Raw genomic sequence first — 26,135 nt, 5'->3', positions numbered from 1 at the left:
TTTGTCTTCTAGTTAGCACATGGGTGGGGTCCACCTCTAGATGTAAGATGGCATTCAAAGCTCTCTTTCTCTAGACAATTAATGTCCCACATCTCTCAACTAGTGAAACTAAATGTGCCTTATAATAAGTTGCTTGACAACTCATTGTAAAGCACATGGTGGAGTAGAAAAGGCTCCCACACGCGCGCGCACACATGTGAGGCATTTGGGCTTTTAACCAATTTGGTCTCTTTGGTTATTTGGGCTATTTGGACCACTTTGGTTATTTGGGCTATTTGGACCACTTGGGTTGTTTGGGCTATTTGGGCTTATGGGCCTTTGGGCCTTTGGGCCTTTGGTCCTTTGGCCCTTTGGGCCGTGGCCCGTGAGCCCGTGAGCCCGTGAGCCCGTGAGCCCGTGAGCCCGTGAGCCCGTGTGCCCGTGTGCCCGTGAGCCCGTGAGCCCGTGTGCCCGTGTGCCCGTGTGCTCGGGTGCTCGGGTGCTCGGGTGCTCGGGTGCTTGGGTGCTCGGGTGCTCGGGTGCTCGGGTGCTTGGGTGCTTGGGTGCTCGGGTGCTTGGGTGCTTGGGTGCTTGGGTGCTCGGGTGCTTGGGTGCTTGGGAGCTTGGGTGCTTGGGTGCTTGGGAGCTTGGGAGCTTATAGTGAAAAGACTCTTTTGCCACGAAGAGTAGTTTTTCTCAAACTCGGATGTTGACTAAGTCGGTGGGATTAACCTAATCAGTATTTGAGTATATCTCTAACTGATTTCGTAGGGTTAATTAGTTTCCGAGTTTCTCTCCCACTCCCTTAACTTCTCTACCACGTTTCCTAGGCGGTTAGGGTTTTCTCAGAGGCTATATATACCGGCCGAACTCAAGAGAGAAAATACACAACTCAATTTCGGCTATCTTCCTCTCCCTGACTGTTCAAGCTTTCGAGTTCTGTTATCTCCATTACTATCTCTGTTAGTGCAGACAGAGGAAGTAAGCTGTGGTCAATCCTTGGGGAGTGATCGGAATCAAGTAATTAGCACCCCGGTTACTCCGAAATCACTTTCAAGGCAGTGGCCTCCATACCACGACACAGTGAATTAGTTGTTTTCTATCCGACAGTTCCATTGATCTACCCTAGTTTTCCAACAGTTTGGACCCTATTTTCATACATTATGAAGTAGTCGGCCACATAACAATTAACTCTTCAACATATTTAACTACTACTTTAATCATTTTTTAAGTAAAAATTTTGTCTTAAAACAAAGTTTTTTTTCTTAGATATCTATTTGTATATTTAAGAAATATGTGAAAAAAGAAAAGAAAGAACATTAAGGAATCACTAACAGGTCCCTAGGTAGAACCTATTCAAGCATAGGTATTTTAAAATGGTAAACTTCCCTTGATTTCCAATTCAAGCAAGTCTCTTGAAATTAAAACTAACCAAAGTGTAAGGTTACTTGTACTTCCCTTCAAATCTCTCTCTATTGAATAATGAGTACCTTATTAGAAAAAGTTCTTACCAGAAAACACCTTTTTATAGAATAAAGATAACCATGTCGAAAAAATAATTTCATAGCAAACATGAGAAAGAATACGACTAGATGATAGGAAAAGAAATAATCGTTGTTATTATCATAAGAGGCCATTTTATATACGTGCGGTGGTCATCTATTTGTATCATGAGTTCAAATATCATCCCTCAACAAAAAAAAAAGAAAGAATTGATCAAAAGATCGAAACGCAATAATTTGGAGCGCCTTTAAAATTTTCTGTGAGGCCGTGCCCCTAACCAATTATATATAGTTAGGCCCATTGCACCCAATCGAACTAGGAATAGCAGGTCATCTGGCCCATACTGATCAGCCCATCTCACATTTTGAGTTGAGAACAACAAGAGCCCATCTAGAGCACTCTTCTGGTTTGAGGGGCGTTAAAGAAATGGTCAACTGCTAATAACAAGTTCTAAAAGGCGCCTCCAATCTTGATGCACCCCTACTAAAAGATTGGCTGCAGGAATCAATTTAGTAAAAAGTTGGGGGCGCGAATAGAACTTTACATTACTCAAAAAAAACATAATATCTTCCCATATTAAGAATAAATGTTTGATACGGGTCAAAAACTTGTTGACCTCTAAAATAGAGTAGTGCTAAGGAACAAGAAATTTTTTTCTTTGGCGCCTACTCTAGAAAGAAATTCAATCTGGCTTTCCATGATTGGAACTTCTAATGATTCAAATCCACTTCTGGCCCAATTATAGGAGGCTACATTGGATTTCTGTCAACATAATACGGTATCTTTCTTATCCCTACCAACAAAAGTCAAAGCAACCGCTTTGACTGTTGTGGACTCGAGTCGGCCTTGCCCAAGCTAGATGGTTGTGAGTTTTTTTTTAAGCCAAGGGTATATGAGTCCGGCTATAATATTTAGACACCTTGTATCCTAACCAATAGAGACTGGTTTAAGCAACTAATGAATAGTCTTCCTAGTTAGCTCTACTTGTTGAGACTTGAGAGAAAGAAGGAAGGGTATTGGGGTAAGAATGTAAGATGAGAGGGGTAATCAATGGGTAAAGACAATACAGTGTGATTTTGTAAGTTCAGTTGGGGACCGCTTTTATAGGGAGAGAGAAAGATGGTGTGTCTCATTTCTAAAGGGCTCCTCCATGATGATGTACCATGATGATTTGTGATAAAATGTCATTGTCTAATTCTTAGAACCCCATCTAACAATTTATCTACATGTATATTGAGTGTTGTTCAAAAAATGCGTTTAGTTTTATCAGATATATACATGTACTATACCCTTAACATTAAACCGTTTTAAACAGAAAGTGACAACAAGGTCAGCCCTGCTTACGATATCGTATGCTAAACGAGTTTAAAATTTCACACTAGAATAAAAAGGATTGTAAATCGGATTATATATAGAGGGGTTGGGCAAAAGGCCCAATCCTTGACCCAAAACAAGAAGCAGGTCCACTGCAGGAAAAGAATAAGGGGCAGGTCCAATGGTCAGGAGGTGGGGGTGGAATTTCCGAAACACCCTTCTTCTTTTCGAAATTTACGAAACGACCATCGAAAAATTTCCGGGAAACTCTCAAATTTCTGAGAAATAATCTGACACGCCTCCCATCATACAGTGTACTTTCCATAAATTTACAAAATTGCCACCGAAAAATTTCCGGGAAATGCGAAAATTTTTGAAAAATAATCTTACGCACCTGACATTAAACCTTGTACTGTCCACGAATTTACAGAATTGCCATTACAAAATTTACCAACTTGCCATTTTCGTTATTTTTTCTAGATTTATTTCTTATTTCTTTTTTATTTTCTCCCACACATATTTATCTTTCCAATTTTTTTAAATTTCTCTCTCCAATCTCAACAAATTTCGTTCTTTTTTCCAGATTTATTTCTTATCTCTTTCCAATCTCAACAAATTTCTTCATTTTTGGTAGTTTTTCTTGAATTTGTACAAGGAAATTTTCTTGTGTACCGGGAATTATTTAGTGTACAGGCCATTTTTTGGATATGTACTATACATTTTTGTACTGGGAATTTTCTTGTGTATCGGGAATTGTTCTGTGTGCTGGCCATTTGGTTATGTACTAGACATTTTTGTAGTGAGAATTTTCTTGTCTACCGGGAATTGTTCTGTGTACTCGCCATTCGGCTATGTATTAGACATTTTTGTACTGGGAATTTTCTTGTGCACCGGAAATTGTTCCGTGTACTGGCCATTTGGTTGAATACTGGACACTTTTGAACTGGGAATTTTCTTCTGTACCGGGAATGGTTCTGTGCACTGACCATTTGGTTATGTACTTTGATGTTTTTAGAGATGAAGAAGATAAAATGTGAAACAAATAAGAATGATGAAGAAGAAAAATAAGAACATAAAACTTTTAGAGAGAGAAACACAGGAAACTTTGATGTTTTTAGAGATTGAAAGAGATGAAGAAGATAAAATGTGAAGCAAAATAAGAATGATGAACATCCAAAAATAAGAACATAAAACTTTTAGAGAGAGAAAGAACAGAAAATTTATGTTCTTGGAGATTGAAAGAGATGAAGAAGATAAAATGTGAATGTTTTCAAAAATAATGAGAGAAAGAACAGAAAATATAGTGGGCAGGATCCAAAAAAATTGCCTGAAATTTCGTCAAAAAATGGCGCCATTTTTGAATTTTCAAAAAATCTGAATGTTTCTCTGACATTACGTCATGTACGGAGAATTAATTGCTTCGCTGTCATCCGTCAGATTGTCAGAAAACACGGAAATTTCCCGTAAAGGGGTAAAAGAGGGATAAATAAAATAAAAACCAGAAAAGTGTGAGTTGTCCTGACAATTAGGACTGGGTTCTCATTTTTGTTTTAGGCTGGGGGTAATACTTATTTACCCTCCATTTTTTGGGCCTCTCACTCAAAAATCCTTATATATATATATATATATATATATATATATAGATCCATATCAAAATTACTTTCAACAATTTGTCTAGTTGATTCCCGAAGGTCTTGTTTCAACAAAAAAAAAAAAAAAAAAAAATTCCCGAAGGTCTTTCTAGAAAGAAAATTCGGTATCCTTTACTGTTGGATCTGGTATCTCAAAATTGGAGGTGACATCAATAATTAGTATTAGTTCTATTAAAACACTAATCTTGAAGGTAATGCCACTAATTGAGTTGGTATTGATAGATAGTCAATCAACAGAAATTTAAAAAAGAAAAAGAGCAAAAAGAAGAGAAGTTGAAAAAGGTAGAAGAGAGAGAGAAACCAATCCAAATTTTACAAGCAAAAAATAAATCAACAACCACACCCTCATTCTTCTTTTCTCTCTTTCTCTCTATAATCTTAATCCAACCTTATTATTAAAGGCATATTATAATTAGGTCAAGTACAAAAGTGATTTAATTAGAGAGAGATAGAAACATGCTTAAAAGATCAGATTCAAAAAGCTATCAAATCTCAGGCAGGGTTCAGCTGCTGCCCTTGTACAACCACCACCACTTCTTCCTCCTCCTTTCTCTCTCTCTCTAAATAAAAACAAATCCTTTTTTTTCTCTCTCTCTCTCTCTAAATTAAAAGCTGTACAATGATCAGAACTTTGGAATACAACCCAAACAACCAGTAAGTACAACAAAGGTTCCTTCTTTTTTCTGTCATAATAATAATTACGTAGTTGAGTCTTCTTTCAAATTCAACTTTATTTCCCCTACCTTGCTTAATCTGTTTATAAATCTTTGAATTGCAGGTTCATCCCAAATCCCAATCAATCAATATACTTACAAAGAGAGATACCCTTTCAGACTTCTCTCATACTACACATTCATTATAGTACAAGAATGTTGGAATCGGAGCCAATTTTGGCTCGACCCGACTCGTCAAACTCAGAAACAGAACGCGCCATTGCGTTCGTCTCGTCGAGCTCTTCAATTTAGAGCCAAGAATCACTCAAATCCGATTCCGGATGAATGAGAAATTCAAGGTTAAAGTTTGACCGAAGATCGGTTGAAATAGGTACTAAAACATCAAAAGGGGGAAAGTTAAGTGAGGGACCATCTGGGCGAAGCTAGCACGTCCGGATCTGGACGGCTCGCGTTCCACCCGTGTTTTCAAGGGAAGATCTAACGGCCGCGCTTCTCTCCGCGTCAGGACAGAGGCGGGACTTGCGAGATCTCACGTATGACGGACACGTGGCTAGCGCGTAGGGCAGATTTCGGTACAGATCTCGGCCATCTAACGGCTGCTGCTTCTCCCGAGCTTTTAAGGCCCATCCAACGGTCTAAAAGCTAGCCGAAAATCCCAGTTATATAACCAACTCTTCTCAAAGAGTTGTGTCCCTAAAAACCAAGAGTTTTGTCCCCAAAACTCTAGAGATGTGTCCCAAAATAATATACCTATTCAATTCCTATATAAACCCACCAAACTCACTTCATTTTTAATCAATTCAATTCATTCTCTTCTTCTCTTCTCTCATAAGCAATTAGAACTTTCTGGTTTGTCTAGAATATCTAATTAGCAAGTACTTCTAATAGTTTTGGTTAGACCAAAATATTTAGAAAGAGAAAGGAAAGAAGATTTAAGTGACATTTGAATTTTCGAAGCATCCAGAACATCATCCGCATATAGTCCAAGAGCTCATACTACTTACAAAGGTTCGTCCGCTTTCAGAATATAGAAGTACCATCTTAAAATTCTGAAAGGTTAGTCGTTGTATCCCGAAGGCATTCACCCTAACGTTTGGTACTGTTACGGGGGTGTAAAATGTCTTAAGGAAAGAGAATCTATTCTCGCCTCGACTACATTAACCGAAAGAAGGAATATTGATAAATCATTATTCTTTAATTATTTATTTCTCTATAAGTTAGGGAAAGGAAACTCTGTCTAAATTAAGCCAAGACAAAGAGAAATCGACTTATCGATTAATAACAGAGAAACAACAATCTTAAGACATTTTATATTTATTTCTCTAGTTATAAGAAATTGATTTGTTTTAATTTCTGTGTGTTTCAGAAATGGCAAGAACAAGAACCACTCTACGGGTTATTCCGCCTAACACCACGAATGGGGAAAAACCAGAGAAGTTCAAGGGAACTGACTTCAATCGTTGGAAATTGAAGATGATGTTCTACCTCACAACATTGGGCCTGGTTAAATACTTAACCGAAGAGAAACCCACCTATGCAGAAATAGAGGATGAAGCACAGCGTACCGCTGAAATAGAGGCGTGGAAACAAGAAGACTTCTTGTGCAAGAACTATATCCTGAACAGTTTAGATGACGGGCTCTATAATCTATATTCGGTTATAGAAACATCTAAACAACTGTGGGACACCCTTATCAATAAGTATAAAACTGAAAAGGCGGGTGTCAAAAAGTTCATCGTAGGACGATTCTTGGACTACAAGATGACTGATTCAAAACCAGTTATGACCCAAGTCCAGGAATTGCAGAGTCTCCTACAGGAACTACAGGCAGAGAACATGATAACGAATGAACCTTTCCAGGTCCGAGCTCTGATTGAAAAATTACCCCCGGGGTGGAAAGACTTCAAAAATTATCTCCGCCACAAGAATAAGGATATGAGCCTTGAAGAACTCATCCTAAAGCTTCGAATCGAAGAGGACAGTCGCCTTGCCGAGAAGAACTCTGAAAGACTCTCAAACGTGAATGTCGTAGAAACCGGTCCGAGTAAAAAGCGTAAACATCTGTCTAAAGACGGAGGAAAGAAGAAAAAGACAAGGATCGGCCAATGTTACAACTGTGGCAAAAGAAGCCATCTGGCTAAGGATTGTCGTTCCAAACCAAACAAACGACATAAGAAGGCGAATGACCAAGCCTCGCTAGTAGAAGACACCGAGACTCAGAATCTATGCGCTATGATTACTGAAGCCGAAGATGTGACTGAGAAACTTCAACACTTGAACCTCTGTACAGTGGTATCTGAAGTTAATCTAGTTAACAACCAGAGAGAGTGGTGGGTCGACACCGGAGCAACTCGTCACATCTGTGGTGAGAAAAGTCTCTTCTCTTCCTATACCGAAGCAGCTGAAGGAGAAACCTTGTTCATGGGAAACGACTCAACCACCCAGGTCAGAGGAAAAGGGAAGATCAAGCTAAAGTTCACTTCAGGGAAGGAAGTAACTTTGAACGATGTACTTCATGCTCCAGATATCCGAAAGAATCTGGTTTCTGGCTCTCTTCTAAGCAAGAATGGGTTCAAACTAGTCTTTGAGTCAAATAACTTCGTCCTGTCTAAAAATGGGATGTATGTTGGGAAGGGTTACTTATGTGGGGGGTTATTTAAACTAAATGTAACCTCTGTAACGCCAAAGGCGTCTATTATTAATAAACTAATAATTCCGTTTATATTGCTGAGTCCTTTAATATTTGGCATGAAAGACTAGGACATGTGAATAACAAGTCATTAAAGAAATTAATGAACTTAGAGTTAATTCCGAAAGTCAAAATTGATTCAAAACGAACATGTCAAACATGTGTAGAATCAAAGATGACTAAGACATCGTTCAAATCAATAGAACGAGACACAGAACCTCTAGACTTAATTCACAGTGATATTTGTGACTTAAAAATGGTTCAAACCAGAGGTGGTAAAAAGTACTTCATCACTTTTATCGATGACTCCACTCGGTTTTGTTATGTTTACTTACTAAGGAGTAAGGATGAAGCAATCGATAAGTTCGAGCTTTATAAAACCAAAGTGGAAACTCAACTTAATAAAAAGATTAAGACTTTGAGAAGTGATCGAGGTGGAGAGTATGAATCTCCTTTCGCCGAGATATGTGCGAAGAATGGCATAGTTCATCAAACGACGGCTCCTTATACACCTCAACAAAATGGTGTAGCAGAACGGAAAAACAGAACATTAAAAGAAATGATGAACGCTTTCTTAATAAGTTCTGGTTTACCTCAGAACTTGTGGGGGGAGGCGATATTATCGGCGAATCACTTATTAAATAAGTTACCCCATAGAAAAACCGGTAAAATTCCATATGAATTATGGAAAGGAAGGATGCCATCTTTTAAATACACGAAAGTGTGGGGGTGCCTAGCAAAGGTATTAGTTCCTCCTCCTAAACGGGTCAAGATAGGACCTAAAACTGTGGACTGTGTATACATAGGGCCCGCAACAAATAGCAGCGCCTATAGATTTCTAGTACAAAAGTCTGAAATCGAAGATATACACGTAAACACCATTCTGGAATCGAGAGATGCTAAGTTCTTGGAACACATCTTTCCTTTCAAACAGAATTCAGAAGTCTCATCTGAAAGTAGAAAACGTGTAAGAAATGAGGAAGAGGAAAATCTAGAAACATCTAAAGAAGATGATATGGAAATCGAGGAAACAACACTCGAACCTCGAAGAGGCCAAAGAACAAAGAAAGCTAAGACATTTGGTCCTGATTTTCTAACCTATATGGTAGAGAATGAACCTCAAACTTTCACAGAAGCAATGGCTACTCCAGAAGCTCCATTCTGGAAAGAAGCTGTTAATAGTGAAATAGAATCCATCATGCAAAATCATACATGGGAGCTAGTAGACCTCCCACCGGGTTGCAAGCCTCTAGGCTGCAAATGGATTTTCAAAAGGAAATTGAAAACGGATGGATCTATAGACAAGTATAAAGCAAGACTTGTCGCACAGGGATTCCGACAAAAGGAAGGGTTAGATTATTTCGACACCTATTCTCCAGTTAGTCGAATCACCTCAATAAGAGTGTTAGTAGCTATAGCATCCTTATATAATCTAGAAATTCATCAGATGGATGTAAAAACCGCTTTCTTAAACGGACAACTCGAAGAAGAGATTTATATGAACCAACCAGAAGGGTTCATAGCTCCGGGACAAGAAAAGAAAGTGTGTAGATTAGTGAAATCACTATATGGGCTAAAGCAAGCTCCAAAGCAGTGGCACTTAAAGTTTGATGACACTTTATTATCAAACGGATTCAAGATCAACGAATGTGATAAATGTGTCTATACAAAGATCACTGCGAAAGGATGTGTTATTCTATGTTTGTATGTAGATGACATGCTGATTATGGGAAATAATTTAGACGTCATCAATACAACTAAAAAGATGCTTTCGAAAACTTTCAACATGAAAGATTTAGGGAAAGCAGAAGTCATTCTTGGAATTAAGGTTTCCAAGATGGATGAAGGGATAAGTTTATCTCAAACGCATTACGTTGAGAAAATCTTAGAAAAATTCAGCAAAAATGACCTAAAAATGGCGAATACTCCGATAGATCCAAGTATTCACTTAATGAAGAATACAGGTAACGCAGTAAAACAATTAGAGTACTCTCGGATTATTGGAAGTCTGATGTACCTAATGAACTGTACTCGACCAGACATAGCCTACTCAGTCAGTAAGCTAAGTAGATTTACGAGTAACCCGAATAACACACATTGGAACGCCATAACGAGAGTGTTACGGTATCTAAGAAAGACGAAGGAGTACGGACTCCATTATACCACATATCCCGCAGTCTTAGAGGGATATGCTGATGCAAATTGGATATCAGATACCGACGACACTAAGTCAACCAGTGGATATGTGTTTACACTAGGAGGGGCTGCCATATCTTGGAAATCTTCGAAGCAAACGTGCATTGCTCGATCGACAATGGATTCAGAATTCATTGCTCTAGATAAAACAGGGGAAGAAGCAGAATGGCTGCGACAATTCCTTGAAGATATTTCAATATGGCCAAAGCCGGTGCCTGCAATTAACATACACTGCGATAACCAAGCAGCGATTGCACTGGCACAAAGCAAGATGTACAACGGTAAATCTCGACACATTCGTCGAAGACATAATACCGTTAAGCAACTTCTCTCTGAAGGGATCATAACTATAAATTATATAAGATCCAAAGATAACCTAGCGGATCCATTTACAAAAGGGTTATCTAGAGAGTTAAGAGTTGCATCATCAAGGGGAATGGGGCTAACGCCTAAAGTAAATGAGTAAAGGCATGGTGAAACCCTACCTAGATGACTGGAGATCCCACGATCTAGGTTCAAAGGGCAACTGAAGCTATATCCTGACTCGACAGTAACACTGTAAGAGATTTCTATCTCTTACCCATTCCTAGGATGAGAACAGTGTTACCTGCATTGAGAGGTTAAGCATTAAGCTTTTAATAAATCCGAAAACTTAGAACTTGATTCTAACGTGAGGTATAGCAGGATACCTTATTACGGATAACCTATATGTGTGTGAATTGATGCCGGTTCTGTGGGAAGGTCGTCTAGGCCGACTTCTCTAAAGCACACACGAAATCGGGAATGTTCAGGGCCGAAATGAACACAACCGAGAACCTAAGTAAGTAAGGAATTAGCTGTGTGATAGCTATATTGGATTACAATTCCTAGGACTCAGTTCAAGACGTAAAGCTCACTGCCGTCCTTATAAACCTTGTAGTTATTCACTAGGAAAGGTTCAAAGTCGAAAGACTACCTTCTTCCGATGCAGCGAAGTTCCGCATTTGAGCTCTGTCAGTGTCAGTCTGTCAGTATAGTATGTCTGCATATATCATAACATAAAACCTCAAATTTCCATTCATGTGGGGGATTGTTGGAATCGGAGCCAATTTTGGCTCGACCCGACTCGTCAAACTCAGAAACGGAACGTGCCATTGCGTTCGTCTCGTCGAGCTCTTCAATTTAGAGCCAAGAATCACTCAAATCCGATTCCGGATGAATGAGAAATTCAAGGTTAAAGTTTGACCGAAGATCGGTTGAAATAGGTACTAAAACATCAAAAGGGGCAAAGTTAAGTGAGGGACCATCTGGGCGAAGCGAGCACATCCGGATCTGGACGGCTCGCGTTCCACCCGTGTTTTCAAGGGAAGATCTAACGGCCGCGCTTCTCTCCGCGTCAGGACAGAGGCGGGACTTGCGAGATCTCACATATGACGGACACGTGGCTAGCGCGTAGGGCAGATTTCGGTACAGATCTCGGCCATCTAACGGCTGCTGCTTCTCCCGAGCTTTTAAGGCCCATCCAACGGTCTAAAAGCTAGCCGAAAATCCCAGTTATATAACCAACTCTTCTCAAAGAGTTGTGTCCCTAAAAACCAAGAGTTTTGTCCCCAAAACTCTAGAGATGTGTCCCAAAATAATATACCTATTCAATTCCTATATAAACCCACCAAACCCACTTCATTTTTAATCAATTCAATTCATTCTCTTCTTCTCTTCTCTCATAAGCAATTAGAACTTTCTGGTTTGTCTAGAATATCTAATTAGCAAGTACTTCTAATAGTTTTGGTTAGACCAAAATATTTAGAAAGAGAAAGGAAAGAAGATTTAAGTGACATTTGAATTTTCGAAGCATCCAGAACATCATCCGCATATAGTCCAAGAGCTCATACTACTTACAAAGGTTCGTCCGCTTTCAGAATATAGAAGTACCATCTTAAAATTCTGAAAGGTTAGTCGTTGTATCCCGAAAGCATTCACCCTAACGTTTGGTACTGTTACGGGGGTGTAAAATGTCTTAAGGAAAGAGAATCTATTCTCGCCTCGACTACATTAACTGAAAGAAGGAATATTGATAAATCATTATTCTTTAATTATTTACTCTATTTCTCTATAAGTTAGGGAAAGGAAACTCTGTCTAAATTAAGCCAAGACAAAGAGAAATCGACTTATCGATAAATAACAGAGAAACAACAAAGAAAACTACCTGCTGCTCCATTTTTCATTCTTTCTCTCTCTAGCTACTCTTGGGTAGCAGGGTCTGATGATAAATCTTTCTTTAAAATTTGGGGTTTAGAAATTAAAGGGAATGGTTTTAGAACCAGCAAGATCAGCAGGGTTGATAATGATGTTAGGTGGAATTTGTGTTAATAGTGAAGAAGAAGAAGAAGATGAAATTAGGAGGATGAGGAGGGAATTAATAAAAAGAGATCAGATAGTAAGTCATCCACTTTATGAACAATTATTAGGAGCTCATGTTGGATGTCTTCGTGTTTCTACACCTGTTGATTATTTACCTTCAATTGATGCTCAACTTTCTCAATCTCAACAACAACAACTTAATACTAGTACTAATAATCCTCTCTCTCCTCATCAAACACAACAACTTGACTACTTCTTGGTACTACTACTAATTACTACTTACAATTAGTTCATCTAAGATTTCCCCATTTTAGTTCTAGAAGATTTCTCTCTCTCTCTCTCTCTCTCTCTAAAATGGGTTTTAATTATTTTGCAGTCACAATATTTGATGGTTTTGTCTTCTTTTAAAGAACAACTTCAACAACATGTAAGAGGTCATGCTGTTGAGGCAGTCATGGCTTGCCGTGAAATTCAACACTCATTTCAAGCTCTCACTGGTACGTACATCCCTCTCTCACTAACACTCATTGCCTAGATAGATAGGTAAATCTCTCATGGGTTGTTGTTCATTTTATTACAATTTCATCTCTTTAATCTTTTAATGTCGTCTTTGGTGGGTTTAATTTGGTAGAAAAGGAAGTCAGATTAATGGGGGATTCTTGAAATTAAGATTTATGTATTGTACATATTCTAATATATATATATATATATATATATATATATATATATATATTATATAAAACACAATGGTGTTTTTTGAGGTGGACCGTAGATTTATGTTTTGGATATTCACGTCCGTCCGATATTGATCAAGAATTTTCTAATCTAACCACTAAAATTGAATTTCAAACCCACTAAAACAGAAATTCCTTAATTCTCTCCCACCTTTTCCATAATAACTACCCACAAAAAACCACGACATTCCACAACCAAAATTGAATTTCAAACCCACTGAAACAGAAGTTCCTTAATTCTCTCCCATTTTTTTATAACTACCCACAAAAAACCAAAACTACCTAATATGCATATAGAAATTTCCGTGCCCATAGGGCACGGGCTTTACCCTAGTATATATATATATAGATAGAGAGGGTGGGTGTTGTGGGATCCAGTCCAGAGATTTTAAAAATAGTAGTTGGGAGTGGTTAGGTTAGTTAGGTATATGATGGTAGGAGACTAGGAATAGTGGGTGTTGTGGGATCTCAAGTCATCTAGAATAGTTCTAGTTTTCAGCCTGGTAAGTCCTTTTTGAGTGTTTTATGTTACTGAGGGCTTTAGCTAGCCAAAAGTTCTATTCCTCCCTCCATGGGCTCCCTCCTCCAGCCCTCCGACCCACGTGGCGACGTCTCACGACTTCTCACTTGGACATATTCTCTCTCTATTTGCTCCACGCTCAAATGAGACGTCACCATATCAGTCATACGGCTAGAGGAGGAGCAATTGGAATGAGGAATAGAATTTCTCGTCTCACAAAATATGGGACATCTTAACATATTGAGGTGGAAACTTGTTTGGAGATTTTTGCCCTACTATGGTTAGCCGCATGCTCATTATAGTTGAGGTGGAGTCTTGGACGAAATACCAATTTTCAATTAAATATGCTTGCACTATAGTTGTGTGTAAATCTCTTTAAATTACTAGGAGCCTGTGGGTTCGAATTTAAAGGGTCATAATTTACCTTATATACATGTAGCACTTGTCAATTGTCATTTGATACTAATATAATATATGAAACTCAAATTATTTTCAGGAGTGTCTCTTGGTGAAGGAACAGAAGCAACAATGTCAGACGACGAAGATGAACTACAGATGGAATATTCATTTGATAATTCAGGTGCTTCTGATGGTCATGACATGATGGGTTTTGGGCCTCTACTTCCTACAGAATCTGAGAGGACATTAATGGAGAGAGTTAGAGAAGAGTTGAAAGTTGAACTCAAACAGGTGTAATTGCTAACTACTTTTAAATTGAATTTTGTAATTTGTTTCCTTTTTCTTGATTCATTTTGTTTAAGTATAGAAAGTTTTGATTAAAAATAATCTATCAAATTTGTGCTGTGTTTGTAGGGATTTAGGTCAAGGATAGAAGATGTTAGAGAGGAAATACTTAGAAAAAGAAGAGCTGGAAAATTACCTGGTGATACAACTTCAGTGTTGAGAAATTGGTGGCAGCAACATTCTAAATGGCCTTACCCAACTGTAAGTAACTTCATTGGTTTTTTTCTCACAAAATCTTCTTTTTTTTTTGTTGCAAATCATCGATCGATCTGAGAGGAAGAAGTACGAGTATTGGATATTTGGAGGTAAAGATTTAATGCTTGTTTTTTGCAGGAAGATGACAAGGCAAAGCTAGTGGAAGAGACAGGATTACAGCTTAAACAGATTAACAATTGGTTTATCAACCAAAGAAAGCGAAATTGGCATACTACTTCACAATCTATCACATCTTTGAAGTCTAAGCGCAAACGCTAGGGAACCAGCAGACGGGCTCGAATCTTACTACATCTAAAAGAAAGCGAGATTGGGACCTAACCAACTCCCCTAAAGGTCATGTAGCTAGTTGCTTTCTTGGTTGTTCAAAAATCAAAGATGATAAAAGGAAATATAGAGAAGTTTGAAATCAAATACAGAATGTAATATACTTTAACCTAGACTAAGATATATATATTATGTATTATAGTGAGTGATCTTTTCTTCTTACAACATAGTATAAGACTATTCCTTCAAAATGATTCTCATTTCCTTTTGAATATTAATGGCCTAATGGGGAACTGAGGATTAGCTTAAATGTTGTCCTAAAGTTTAACAAAATTCAGTATCCTCCATTCTTATTCTTAAAATAAACAGTACCAGTTTTTCTTGAACCTAGGTTGAGTCAATAAATAGAGTGATTTCAACACTTGGGCGGATGCCGAATAAGGATATATACGCTCAAAAATAGAAGACTCTATTAACAAAGATATCTTAATTTCGCAACGAAAAGTGGAACATCTAGTGGTTGAAAAACGATCAATATTTGAGAATCTCTTCAAGTAGATTTCAATTGTTCACTCAATATTTAAAGTAAAACTACCTATCTTACAAATGACACCTAAATAATTTTAAATTTTAGAGTTTTGAAGTGAAGATGCCTTTTGAATTAAAAAATATCGACAATAACCATCTAGGAAAACAAATATCAATTGAGACACGACAGAACTTTTTTTGAGTATTTCATTGAAGATACTCTTAAAGCTCATGTGTGTTCTCTCAACAATCCATAGATCACCGGAGTTTCCGGCCATTAGGATCAAATTATTAATACAAAAAGAATGGTGGAATACGATAACCTTCCAACCACTACCAAACTGTTTTGTCTTATAATTTTTTTTATTTTTTTTTGTTGAACTGTTTTGTCTTATAATTTGTTAAGGAAAATGTTTGGGGAGAACAAAAGTAAATGAAAATGTTAATATAATTCCTTTATTATAAAGTTTGTTAGACAAAAATTAATACAATCTTGTTGTAGTTAATGAGTTGCAGGTGTGGCCTGGCAACTGCTTTCTATGACCAAATTAAATTAGTTTGTTATGTGTTGGTGGAGATTAGTAGGTGCATAGGCTACACAATACCAAGAAATGAACATTGTTTAATACTCCTACATATGTGTTGCTTTCTCCTCTTACCCATAAACTACCTTATCTTCTACCGATTCATTTTCACTTTTTTCCTTTAGTAATTTTTATCATTTTTTTTTCCACTCAAATTTTACAAAAACTTTATTGTTTTTACAACAGAATTGTATTTGTATATTTAAAGTACAAAAAAAAACACAAATTTTTTTGTACTTTGTGATTGCTATCCATATTATATGAGTTTTATATGCAACATAATCCAAAAGGTTTAAAGCCACCCCAAGTTTTGTTTTTTGCTTTCCTACCACCAAAGTTTGGGGGTTGTATGTCAAAGGAGCTGCTTCTAACAAAAGTGGGGGAGGTGTCTTTAGAACTTCCTCAGGCCATAGGGGCTGATCAGATATAACTGTTATAGGTCATGGATGGGCTGACCAAGGCCAATCAGTCCTTCCCTACGCCGTAGGGTATTCGATCAGTACTTGAATGGCTGTGGTTTGAGGTACTTCTTGAAGGTCGTGGTTGGAGTCATAATTCCAGAGGTACAAATGCAAGTGAACTAATTATAATGTTTTTCTCAAAGTCAATTTCCATGTAAAAGTTTATTTGTGTTATTCATCCTTGAAAGTTAGTTAATTAATCTTCTTCTTGTCATATCTATTGAGCATTGCCGTTCGAAACAAAAAAAAAAAAGAAGGGCGACTACGGGTCAACGGTGGGTCGGTGATGCAACCGGCCGGCTCATATTGAGAGCCCAATGGAAGTCGACTATATATCAGTTTTTCTGCTCCCTCTCTTTTGAGACCCTTTAGCATTTCTCTTACCTATGTAGAAATAAAAATGGATATATATAGGTGAAGGAATGAACGGGCAAATGATTGATCATACTGTCGTCCATGTCCCAAATCTCATTTTTTCTCTCTCTCTTTCTCTCCCTAGATTGGAGTAAATGTTATTCTCTATCTCTCTCTGTTGGTCACGTATTGCATGTGACCGACAAGAATATTCAGTAATAAGACAGTAGTAGTAGTAGTTATAATGTTATATCATCAGACGCTCCTCCTCCTCTAATATCCCTTTTCTACCCAGAATATGAATAAGAACCGGGCTTCAATCTACTGGATTCCATGTAAATCGGCCAAAAATGAATAATAATGTTGCCTTCTTTCAATTAATTGTACTTGCCCCACCATTTGCTATCTTCTTCTGTTCATTATGCATTCATGACCTATGTCCCTGCCCCCTTTGGGTCTATTAGTAAAAAAAAAATTTGAATCGTTCAGCGTGTGCCTCGAACCCTTAATCACTATGTGGAAGATTATACCTCTTACCACTCCAACCAAGGGTTTTTGGCAACTCTACTAGCGATTTTACTTATGGTTTCAAAACAAACTACAAAATTAAGTCGAAGATTCACTTTTGTATTGGTCTTAATTCAAATGACATGTTTAAGTTCGAGCCACGCTAACAATATTAAAAAAAAAATACGTATTTAAGTGGGACTACCATAGGGAACTCGATAAAAGAAGATCAGACTAAATTTATAAGAAAAGGGAAAGCTAATCATGAATAGAAGCCAATAAAGAATCTTTCCAAATAAAAAAACATATTTAAGGCGGGGCTATCATATGAATCACGCCAACATCTCTTGTTTGAAGTGGTAAGAGATTTAGTCTTTCACCTCAGAAGTTAAAGAGTCTGAGACGTGCTGACATGACAATTTAAAAAAAAGAAATCACAGGGAATCACATCAAGAAGCCAAACCTATCTCTAAAAATCAGGGATCATGTTTGGTAACACAAGAAAACCATGCCGGTTGGTATCATATACAAGTATGTAGAAAATATACACACTCGGGTTTGAAATTATACTTCCCTTCTGAATGGGTTTTTATTGCAAATATTTACAAGAAGATATTCTTTTCTATAGTTTCAAAACTTGTAGAAAGATAACATTACAAAATGATTGGGGGACTCCCTGGTGTACTCCCTGACACCCTCTATAGCTGAGTTAGCTAACGAGAGCATCTCCAATGCAAAACTAAAAAAAAAAAAAAATCTCTATTCATCTTGTGTGTCACGTTCGAATTGAGAATAGTGGCGAAAATAGAGATCCTCAATTTTTTTGTCTCCGATGTTAAACTCTAAATTCTTATTTACTTATGTAATATATTTGTTTTTATAAAGAAATAATTAGTTATTTAGAAAATATAGAAGACTCTATTTCTAGAGTGTCCTCTTGAGATATCTTTATTCCACCATCAACACATCATCTTAAAAATCCAAATAAAGTGTTGCATTAGAGAGAATTTTTAAGAAAAAGATCTAAAAATGATACGCGGCACTCTAAGTTTGAATTTACCCTATTACAAAACTTTGAATCAATTGTAAATTTGTAATGCTTGTATGTCAATAGGGTCAAAACGTGGAGAGAGAAAGTGAAGAGAGGGGGAGCGTTTGGTGATGTTAGTAGACCTCTAAAAATTCAATTCCCAATGAATGGTTGTTAGGTCGTGTTGTTGGCGTTTTGTGTTGTTTTATTGTTCTACTAGATTACAGAGAGAGAGAGAGAGAGAGAGAGAGAGAGAGAGAGAGAGAGAGAGAGAGAGAGAGAGAGAGAGAGAGAGAAACAAGCAAAGTGAATGAGAGATGATATATACTTACTATAGCATTTGTTCATAGAAGACTACTGTTCAATTGCTTTTTCACTTGGATCCTATTTTTTCCCCTTTATTCTTCTTCCTAATACTACTTACTCACATACTTCCATATTCCTTCTCTCCCTCTCTAAAATCTTTTCAAAATATATCTAACTTCAGTCCCTCTCTCTCTCTCTCTCTCTAAGAAATTGAAAGAAATAGAACAATCAATCACCTTGTTTAATTTTCACTATTGAGTGTTATGGGTGGTAGAGGAAAATACAGAGTCCTGGGTGCTGAAAAATCTTTTTCTTCTTCTTCCTCCTCTAATAGTTCTTCCACTAAAAAATCTTCAGGCAGAATATATAAAGAGAGTAACAATTCAACAGTTCCTGTTAGTTGCATGAGTGGTGTTTTTCAATTCTTTGATTTCCATCAGCTTCAACTTTCTTCTCTCAACCATAACCTCCTCTGTTTCAAACCTCCTAATAATTCCTCTCTCATCCACCAAGAAAAACAAGTACCCAATCTTCCAAACAATGGTAACTCCCATCTCTCTCTAGCTTTAATGAAACTCTGAGTTTTGGATTAATGGGTATTCTTTAATTTCAGGTCCTGAACCACCAAGAAACAGCTCAGAAACAGAGATTAAAGATGAAGATTTTGGTTTTCCTGTAAGTGATCAATTAAAATTAAAGCCAATTTCTAAATATTGAACTTTCTGTTTAGTATAATTTCGTAATCTGTATTTGATTAAACAGGTAGGAATTCGAGTGCAAACAAGAAAAAAAGGAAGAATTACAGATTTTTCATCATTAGAAACAAGTAATTCTCCTAGTATTAAAACCCCAACTCTGGTAGCTCGTTTAATGGGTCTTGATATCTTACCTGAAACTATTTCATCTTCTTCATTACCCTCTTCACAAAATTCAAATTCAAGCAAAACCCATAACAGAATTCTACTCCAAGACTCCATTAATGACAGATTTGGATCTCATCATCATCATGAAGTTACCAGAAACAGGGTAAATGATAATAGTACAAAATCAAGATCTTTACCTGGTACACCAACAAGAATTTCATCAACTAGAAGATCAGATTTTGATCCAAGTAGACTTTCTCTTCAAATCAACAAAGAAAATTTTTTGATGAATGAAGAATTTGATTACATTGGTGGAAGATCATCAGTTGATTCACTTACTAGTTTGAGTTCATTATCATCTTTGAATAAATCTAGAAAAAGAGATATCATTAAGCAAGCTAAAGACAGTGTTAGTCGAAAAATGGGTCGAGATATCACAAATTTCTTTGCTCCTACAATCACCACCACCAGGTCCACCGCTGCCCCTGCAGTTTCTAAACTTCAAGATCAAAATTCTCCAAGACGGTCCAAAGCGAAAAAGTCAAGCCTTTCATCACCACAGCCACCACCACCACCACCTGTGGGACCAGCACCACCACAGTTAATAGCATCACGGAGACGGAGAACTCAACCGTTACCGAAACAGCAAACGATCGACAAATGCAAGAGAGCTAGTTGCGAACGGTATACCCAACGTAAAGAAGTTGTATCAGTTCGAAAATCTCCGGCTGCATCAAAGCAAGAATATTTGAATATACCACTAGATCACAAGGTACCCCAGAAGCAGAAATCACAATCATCCCCAACATTATCAAAAGAAATTTCAATAATTCCATCACCAACTCTCATGGTACTAATTCACTCTCTGTTTCTATCTGTCTATACATTCTCTTACTTGTTACTACTAACTTTGTGTATTGGGCTACCTTGAAATTAACCAGGATTTTCGGAAGGAAGAACATCGAACCGACAAACTCATCGATCAAGTTGCAGAATTCCGATACGTTAATAGAATACTAAAGTGTATGGGAATCGAAACAAACTCAAACATTTCATCTACAAAATGGTATTCACTTTCACACCCACTTGATCCATCAATTTTTACTCATTTAGAAGACTCGTTTATTTCGACGGGTTCATTAAGAAATCGATCCAATAGAAGATTGATCTTCAACTTAGTTGATGAGATATTGAGTGAAATTCTGATACCATATTTGAATACGAAACCCGGGTTGATGATGAATTCAAGAAATATTGTAAAGAAATTAGCAAGATTGAAAGGAGGTGAACTTATTAAGAAATTATGGGTTGAGATTAAAAATTCACCATTATCTAATTGTCAAATTCTTCAAGATATTGATGCCCTAATTGAGAAAGATCTTCCTTCTCCTTCCAATTTTCATGCTAATATTCTCTCATTATCTGTTTTTGAAGAAGGTGAATCTATTGTTTTGGAAATTGAAAGAGACATTGTTGACTCGCTCGTTCATGAAGTCGTTCTTGCCATGATATTTCATGAATCGGTATGACTCGGTTGTGATGAAAATGACGTCAAAATCAAACGGTTTTTTGGAAGAGAAATGGCTCTATTTAATGATATAACAGAATCAGAAAAAAATTAAAAGTCACATGAGAATCACGTGACAAGATGCGGCTCGTTTGGTAACCTATCTTTTGGCGGGTAAATTTTCCCATGTATGTGGGAAGTTCAATGAAGATCCAAGAAGACTATAGCCATGTTGGAGAGAATATATCACTACCTCATTTTTTTTCAAGAAGAATTTGGTCAGCCATCAAGGGTCACTAGTGGGAAAACTTGTAAGTACAGACCGGTCTCGTATGAGAAGACAATGTTAGTTTACTCGTGGGGTTGATCTGCAGGTAAATTCTTGCAAATTACAACCAACTAATGCGAAAAGATTGTATATAAAGACATATCATTTCAGTAACGACTACTACTGTACCGTGTTATGAAAATGTATATCTATAATAAAGTGTGTAAGTAGAAAAAATTGAGAAGGAAATTGTAAGTTGATGGCCCTGTGACAAAATTCGTACCTCCTTTTTCCCCACATACCCTCTTTGCTTACATTTTGTGCACAACAAATTTGTCAATCCTACTATATGAATAGTATCCATTCCGAACGAAATTGGAGACGAAAACGTGCATAGGTTGCTTGCGATTAAATATTTATGAATCTCCATTTAACAACAAGGCTGGTTTGCCCGAGTGGTTAAGGGGGAAGACTTAAGATCTTCTGCACATAAGTGCGCATGGGTTCGAACCCCATAGCCAGCAATTTTTGTTTTTGTTTCTGCATTTCTCTGGATGACTTTGTTTTCCTTTATCTCAACTTGTTAATTAGAATCGTTTCTTTGTTACAAGTCACTTGGATGCTTTTAGGGTGTGGCCTCCGCGCATATTCTTATTTACTTTTATCTGTAAAAGCAAGCAAGATATAATAGGTTGGCCGAAGGACAAAGAATGGCAAAAAAGAAAAATCTCACAAAGGAAGACCGTCGGCAGTAAACACATGAAAATCTCCTCGACTTTTGATACCTACCTTCCACCGGACAACACAGAATACAGACTTGATTCATATATGAGACTAGATTCTTCGTGTGTGTTCTCATGTTTCCCGAAGATTCTTTTGTTCTCTTGCTTCCAAATGAACCAGTTAAAAGTCATCTATATGACTGACACTACTACTATGCAAATTATAGTGACTATTATGCATGGTAGCTCAACTTTTTCATAAAAGACCAAAAGAGTACATAAAATGGCAGAAGGAACAATGGGAAGTGGAATGACTAGTCATATCTGTTCTGAGAAGACAACGCAAAAAAATAATAATAGAAGATACAAACATCTCTCTCTCTCTCTCTTTCATGATGCAAATTTCGGCAATGCACGAAGAACGGCTTCTTTCGTGGGTAATGCAGGAATAGCGCCTCTTTCCGTTACTGTAAGGGCTCCACAGGCGTTCGCAAAAAAGAGAGCTTCTCTTAGCTTCTTCTCATCCTAAAACAAAATAGAACTCTTTCAAGAGATGCCAAAAAGATTGATGCTCAAGGCTTGTAACAAAGATTTTGAAGCTTTAATAACAAGAACAAATGTTTATGCTTTTATGAAGTAAATATACCAAAAGTGGACTTCGCTAATAGGTGTAGTACTAAATCTTAGTACAAAACTTCTTACCATTCTTCGAATTTATGAGAGAAAAGTGCAAGGGTGGTAGCGATACCTTAAAGAGGTTAAGATCAGACACAATACTATATAATATCCCACTGACGAACGCATCACCAGCACCGGTTGTGTCAACAGGTTTTACTTTAATGCCACGGACCTTGCCCTTGAATTCCTGTTAAGAATTTGATATCAGATAAAGAAAACTGAGCCAAGTACAGACTAAGTATAAAAGATACAAGTATAGAACTCCACGAATTCACGAACAAGGGACCACTATCTAATAAACTTCACTTGGAATGAGAGAAGTTTATTACCGTTCAGAGGGAACTTGTAAGAATAGTCCCACATAGACAGAGGAAGTCTCATAACGAATAATGTAATGCCAGAGCTAGAGGTTCACATTCGACATACCATCACACGTGCTCCACGCTACTTAGGAAAGGACACATTTTATTCTCAAAGAATGCCACACATAAGAAGGCATCTGAGAATAGTTCCATGTGGACAAATGAAAGACCTACGACCGATAATATGATATCTTAGGCGTCTTGACTTCATGCAGATTGGTTTTGAGTTGAATGTACACAAACTTGGTAAACCCAGGTATCATTCATGAGCTGTTACGATGGTATCATGTGGACAGACAAAATCGATATGCATACCTTGGTGTAATATCTGCAGCCATCTGCTCCTTCAGTTACAATCAGAAGCTTAAGATCGGGATGGTATAGCTTAGTTAGCACTACATCATCATCATTAGGATTATCCCCTCCAGTCAAGAATGATATTTCTTCCTCACTAATCTGTGAAGAGCAAAACAAGTCCCTCGACACGAAATCATGAGTTTGAAGTTTAAATCTAGGTTCTTAAATGTAATTTTTGGCTTAATAAAAAAGAAGGGGAATAACGAGATTGTTGGGATCTTTAAGAAGCCATACCTTAATGATATCCGCTTTGGTCCATATGCTCATGATTCCCTTATGAGCTGCTTCAGCTGATGGCCATAATGGTAATCTCAAATTCGGGTCGTAAGAGAGAATACAACCAGATTGTTTAGCTATATCCATAGCAGCTAAGTGTGTTGATCTACATGGTTCTTCTATCAAACTTATGGATCCAAAGTGAAAGATACTTGCCTGCACGTATGAATGATACAATTAATGAGAGAGAGAGAGAGAGAGAGAGAGACGGAGAGTTTAAGGTCCTTGAAGATAAAAGCTATAACTTGTTTTACCTTCTTAAGAAGGTCTATGTCAAGTTCTGACTCACGAAGAAGCATATCTGCACTTGGATTTCGAAAAAACAGAAACTCACGTTCACCATCAGCTCTTAGTGTTACAAATGCCAGAGCAGTTCTTGCTTTGGCATCAAAGCGCATCCCAGAATTATCGACATTGTTTTGCTTCAAGATGTCAGCCAACATAAACCCAAATTCATCCTTACCTACCTGAAATATAGATCATCACAGCTTATAACTAGAGCCAAAAAGTTACTTTAAAACTACACATAAAAGGGAAGAGAATCACAGTTTTTCTGTCAGTACGAGGTTCTTAAAGATCACGAGTACATGGGCAAATGAACTCTGCACTAGAAGTTCAGTAAACAGAGAAGAAAAAACTAACAATCTCAAACCATTGCAGATCTAAAAAGTCCGAGTGTAAATGAAACTTCAATTCGGCAAGTATTGTGTTTTAGTAACTGCCAAAACGAGATACAGACTGAAAATTCGAGTTCAATTTATTGCTAGAAGAATATTTATGAATACAACGAAGTGATTATTTTTCTATTATGTGATTTTCGTATCCCTTGTTTTCAAATTGAAGAATCATGCCTCGGGCATGAACCATAGTAATTGCAAGAAACTTCTGAGAGACATCTCCATGACTCGTACAATTATTGACATAAAAGTGGGAGTGTAAAAGGCAGAGTAGAGTGTGCACCTTCCCAATAAAAGCTGATGAGCCACCAAGTCTCGCTACACCAACAGCAACATTAGCAGGAGCTCCACCTGGAGCTTTGTTAAATGCTGGTGCTTCGGCAAGTGAAACTCCACCAACAGTTGGAACAAAGTCTATCAACATCTCCCCAAAGCAAACTACAAGTTCTTTACAACCTCCATTTTCATTCGCCGAGAGAGCTTTATCTACATCTAGACATATAGCAAATCACATGTCGAAGCATCAATTTGACTTGAATTCCAAATCAAAATGTCCTTACAACTACCTAAAACCTGTAAGCTTTCTTAAATATGGAAGTAGGATTTCCAATCAGGCTCACCTAAACAAAATTCTTAGCATAAGAACAGAACATGAACTGAATGATACAACTTAGATATTGTTAACATGTGGCACGGTATGTTATAGTCCCACATCGCTTGGGAGAGCAACCAGAGCCTACATATTTGGTTCATTCTCAATCTTATAAAGTGTTGAGGCCTTTTGGGTGGGCTCGTGGACCCCTCGCCAAAAACAAAACCCTAGGCCTAGAGATCGGACCTCGGTGTTCGGAAAAGGGGACAATATGGACCTAGGTGTCAAAAAAGGGAACAATATGGACTATGTAAGTTAATGAAGTCATTGTTTTTGACGTTTATCTCAAAGAATTTTGTCTACCCTAACCCAAACACTAAATGTGGAAAATAACCAAATCCTATTTTTTACCCATTCTGATTTCTCTTTTCTAAACGTTTTGTAGATCCCAAATAAAGAATTCATTCTCTTTTTGTATTTATGTTCCTTGTCATACCAAGTGTTGATCCCACAGAAAGATTTCATTGAACTTCAGTGACAACTAATCTCATATTCAATGATCATTAGAAAATAACTTTCCTGAAGATTCTTCACTAAAAACAAAAGAAACCCATTAACAGAAACTATTCCAAATTCTAAGATTTCTATTTTTCATCTCATAATTCTTTCTGGGTAAACCAAAGAAGATCCAGATTCAAAGAAAATGAAATTTTGAAGAAACTTATAAATAAACAATCTCCATAAGCAAAGTTAAACAGGTTAGATTTAAGTACACACCTGAAGATGGGTTACCCATCTTGATGCTAAAGTATGCTGGTAGCTGAAGATCAAAAACTTTGAGAAGAAGAAAAAGAAAGTATTAATGGAGGAGGAGAAGAAGAAGAGTATTGATGTCGGTTAAATATTGGGAAAAGTATTATGTGGGTTTTGGAGCTCAAGTTGTTTGTCCCAACCTCCTCCTAATCAACGGATTTTATTACTAGTTAATACTACTAATAATAATAATAATAATTCCACTCTCCCTCTTACTGCTCTTATTTTGGATGCCACTGCTGCCACCTGCCCACTGTTTTGAGAATGAGAACTGTTACAAGTTATCACATGAGTATACTGTATACATTAAAGTTTGTCAATGTTGGAAATAATGGGTTTTTTTTTTTTTGTTGAACTAGAAATAATGGGTTAAGATGAATAAAAAACTATAAGTCTACCAACCAAATAAAGATGTTTGTTTTTTT

At 37.2% G+C, this 26,135-nt stretch overlaps 3 protein-coding genes and 1 non-coding gene across 6 annotated transcripts; 3 read left to right on the top strand and 1 right to left on the bottom strand.

Annotated features, from left to right (window-relative positions):
- The first annotated feature begins 12,187 nt into the window (after positions 1 to 12,187).
- LOC147535211 (homeobox protein knotted-1-like 7) lies at positions 12,188 to 15,240 on the top strand. Of its 2 annotated transcripts, XR_015227374.1 has the most exons (6): positions 12,188 to 12,606; positions 12,724 to 12,844; positions 14,098 to 14,291; positions 14,415 to 14,546; positions 14,679 to 14,899; positions 15,056 to 15,240. XR_015227374.1 is itself a non-coding variant. In XM_086646583.1 (5 exons), the coding sequence occupies exons 1-5, from the start codon at positions 12,295 to 12,297 to the stop codon at positions 14,817 to 14,819; spliced, it is 900 nt and encodes a 299-aa protein (XP_086502709.1). In that variant the 5' UTR covers positions 12,188 to 12,294; the 3' UTR covers positions 14,820 to 15,075. The 2 variants fall into 2 exon arrangements, 1 of the variants encoding a protein (XP_086502709.1); XM_086646583.1 differs by having other exon boundaries at positions 14,679 to 15,075.
- A 3,251-nt stretch (positions 15,241 to 18,491) lies between these two features.
- Positions 18,492 to 21,512, top strand: LOC147535210 (uncharacterized). Its single transcript, XM_086646576.1, has 4 exons — positions 18,492 to 19,138; positions 19,209 to 19,270; positions 19,358 to 20,308; positions 20,400 to 21,512. Exons 1-4 carry the CDS (start codon positions 18,859 to 18,861, stop codon positions 20,985 to 20,987), a joined length of 1,881 nt encoding a protein of 626 aa, XP_086502702.1. The 5' UTR covers positions 18,492 to 18,858; the 3' UTR covers positions 20,988 to 21,512.
- A 162-nt stretch (positions 21,513 to 21,674) lies between these two features.
- On the top strand, positions 21,675 to 21,757 carry TRNAL-UAA (transfer RNA leucine (anticodon UAA)). The gene has a single exon. It is a non-coding gene; the product is annotated as a tRNA-Leu (tRNA).
- Positions 21,758 to 22,195: 438 nt separating this feature from the next.
- On the bottom strand, positions 22,196 to 26,101 carry LOC147535208 (putative fructokinase-7). Of its 2 annotated transcripts, none has more exons than XM_086648762.1 (7): positions 25,675 to 26,101; positions 24,589 to 24,797; positions 23,883 to 24,095; positions 23,587 to 23,784; positions 23,311 to 23,451; positions 22,704 to 22,820; positions 22,196 to 22,480 (listed from the first exon to the last, which is right to left on the bottom strand). In XM_086648762.1, exons 1-7 carry the CDS (start codon positions 25,691 to 25,693, stop codon positions 22,346 to 22,348), a joined length of 1,032 nt encoding a protein of 343 aa, XP_086504888.1. In that variant the 5' UTR covers positions 25,694 to 26,101; the 3' UTR covers positions 22,196 to 22,345. The 2 variants fall into 2 exon arrangements, with proteins under 2 accessions (XP_086504888.1, XP_086504889.1); XM_086648763.1 differs by having other exon boundaries at positions 24,589 to 24,791; positions 25,675 to 25,888.
- Positions 26,102 to 26,135: the final 34 nt, after the last annotated feature.

This window comes from Eschscholzia californica, unplaced genomic scaffold (genome assembly GCF_041429995.1).
Source record: "Eschscholzia californica isolate CP2 unplaced genomic scaffold, dmEscCali1.0.p SCAF_6, whole genome shotgun sequence".
NCBI lineage: Eukaryota > Viridiplantae > Streptophyta > Magnoliopsida > Ranunculales > Papaveraceae > Eschscholzia > Eschscholzia californica.
The sequence above is the reverse complement of the archived record's forward strand: the minus strand, read 5'-3'. Positions and strand labels throughout refer to the sequence as shown.

Bases quoted from the DNA above. Each gene is read 5' to 3' on its own strand.
- LOC147535208 (XM_086648762.1), bottom strand. The intron at 24,096-24,588 runs GTGCACACTCTA...TCTATATTTCAG, and splicing joins CATCAGCTTTTATTGGGAAG to GTAGGTAAGGATGAATTTGG. The intron at 22,821-23,310 runs GTATGCATATCG...AATTCTTAACAG, and splicing joins GCTGCAGATATTACACCAAG to GAATTCAAGGGCAAGGTCCG.
- LOC147535210 (XM_086646576.1), top strand. From the start codon at position 18,859: ATGGGTGGTAGAGGAAAATACAGAGTCCTGGGTGCTGAAAAATCTTTT. The intron at 19,271-19,357 runs GTAAGTGATCAA...TTGATTAAACAG, and splicing joins ATGAAGATTTTGGTTTTCCT to GTAGGAATTCGAGTGCAAAC. The intron at 20,309-20,399 runs GTACTAATTCAC...GAAATTAACCAG, and splicing joins TTCCATCACCAACTCTCATG to GATTTTCGGAAGGAAGAACA.
- LOC147535211 (XM_086646583.1), top strand. From the start codon at position 12,295: ATGGTTTTAGAACCAGCAAGATCAGCAGGGTTGATAATGATGTTAGGT. The intron at 12,607-12,723 runs GTACTACTACTA...ATTATTTTGCAG, and splicing joins AACAACTTGACTACTTCTTG to TCACAATATTTGATGGTTTT. The intron at 14,547-14,678 runs GTAAGTAACTTC...TGTTTTTTGCAG, and splicing joins CTAAATGGCCTTACCCAACT to GAAGATGACAAGGCAAAGCT.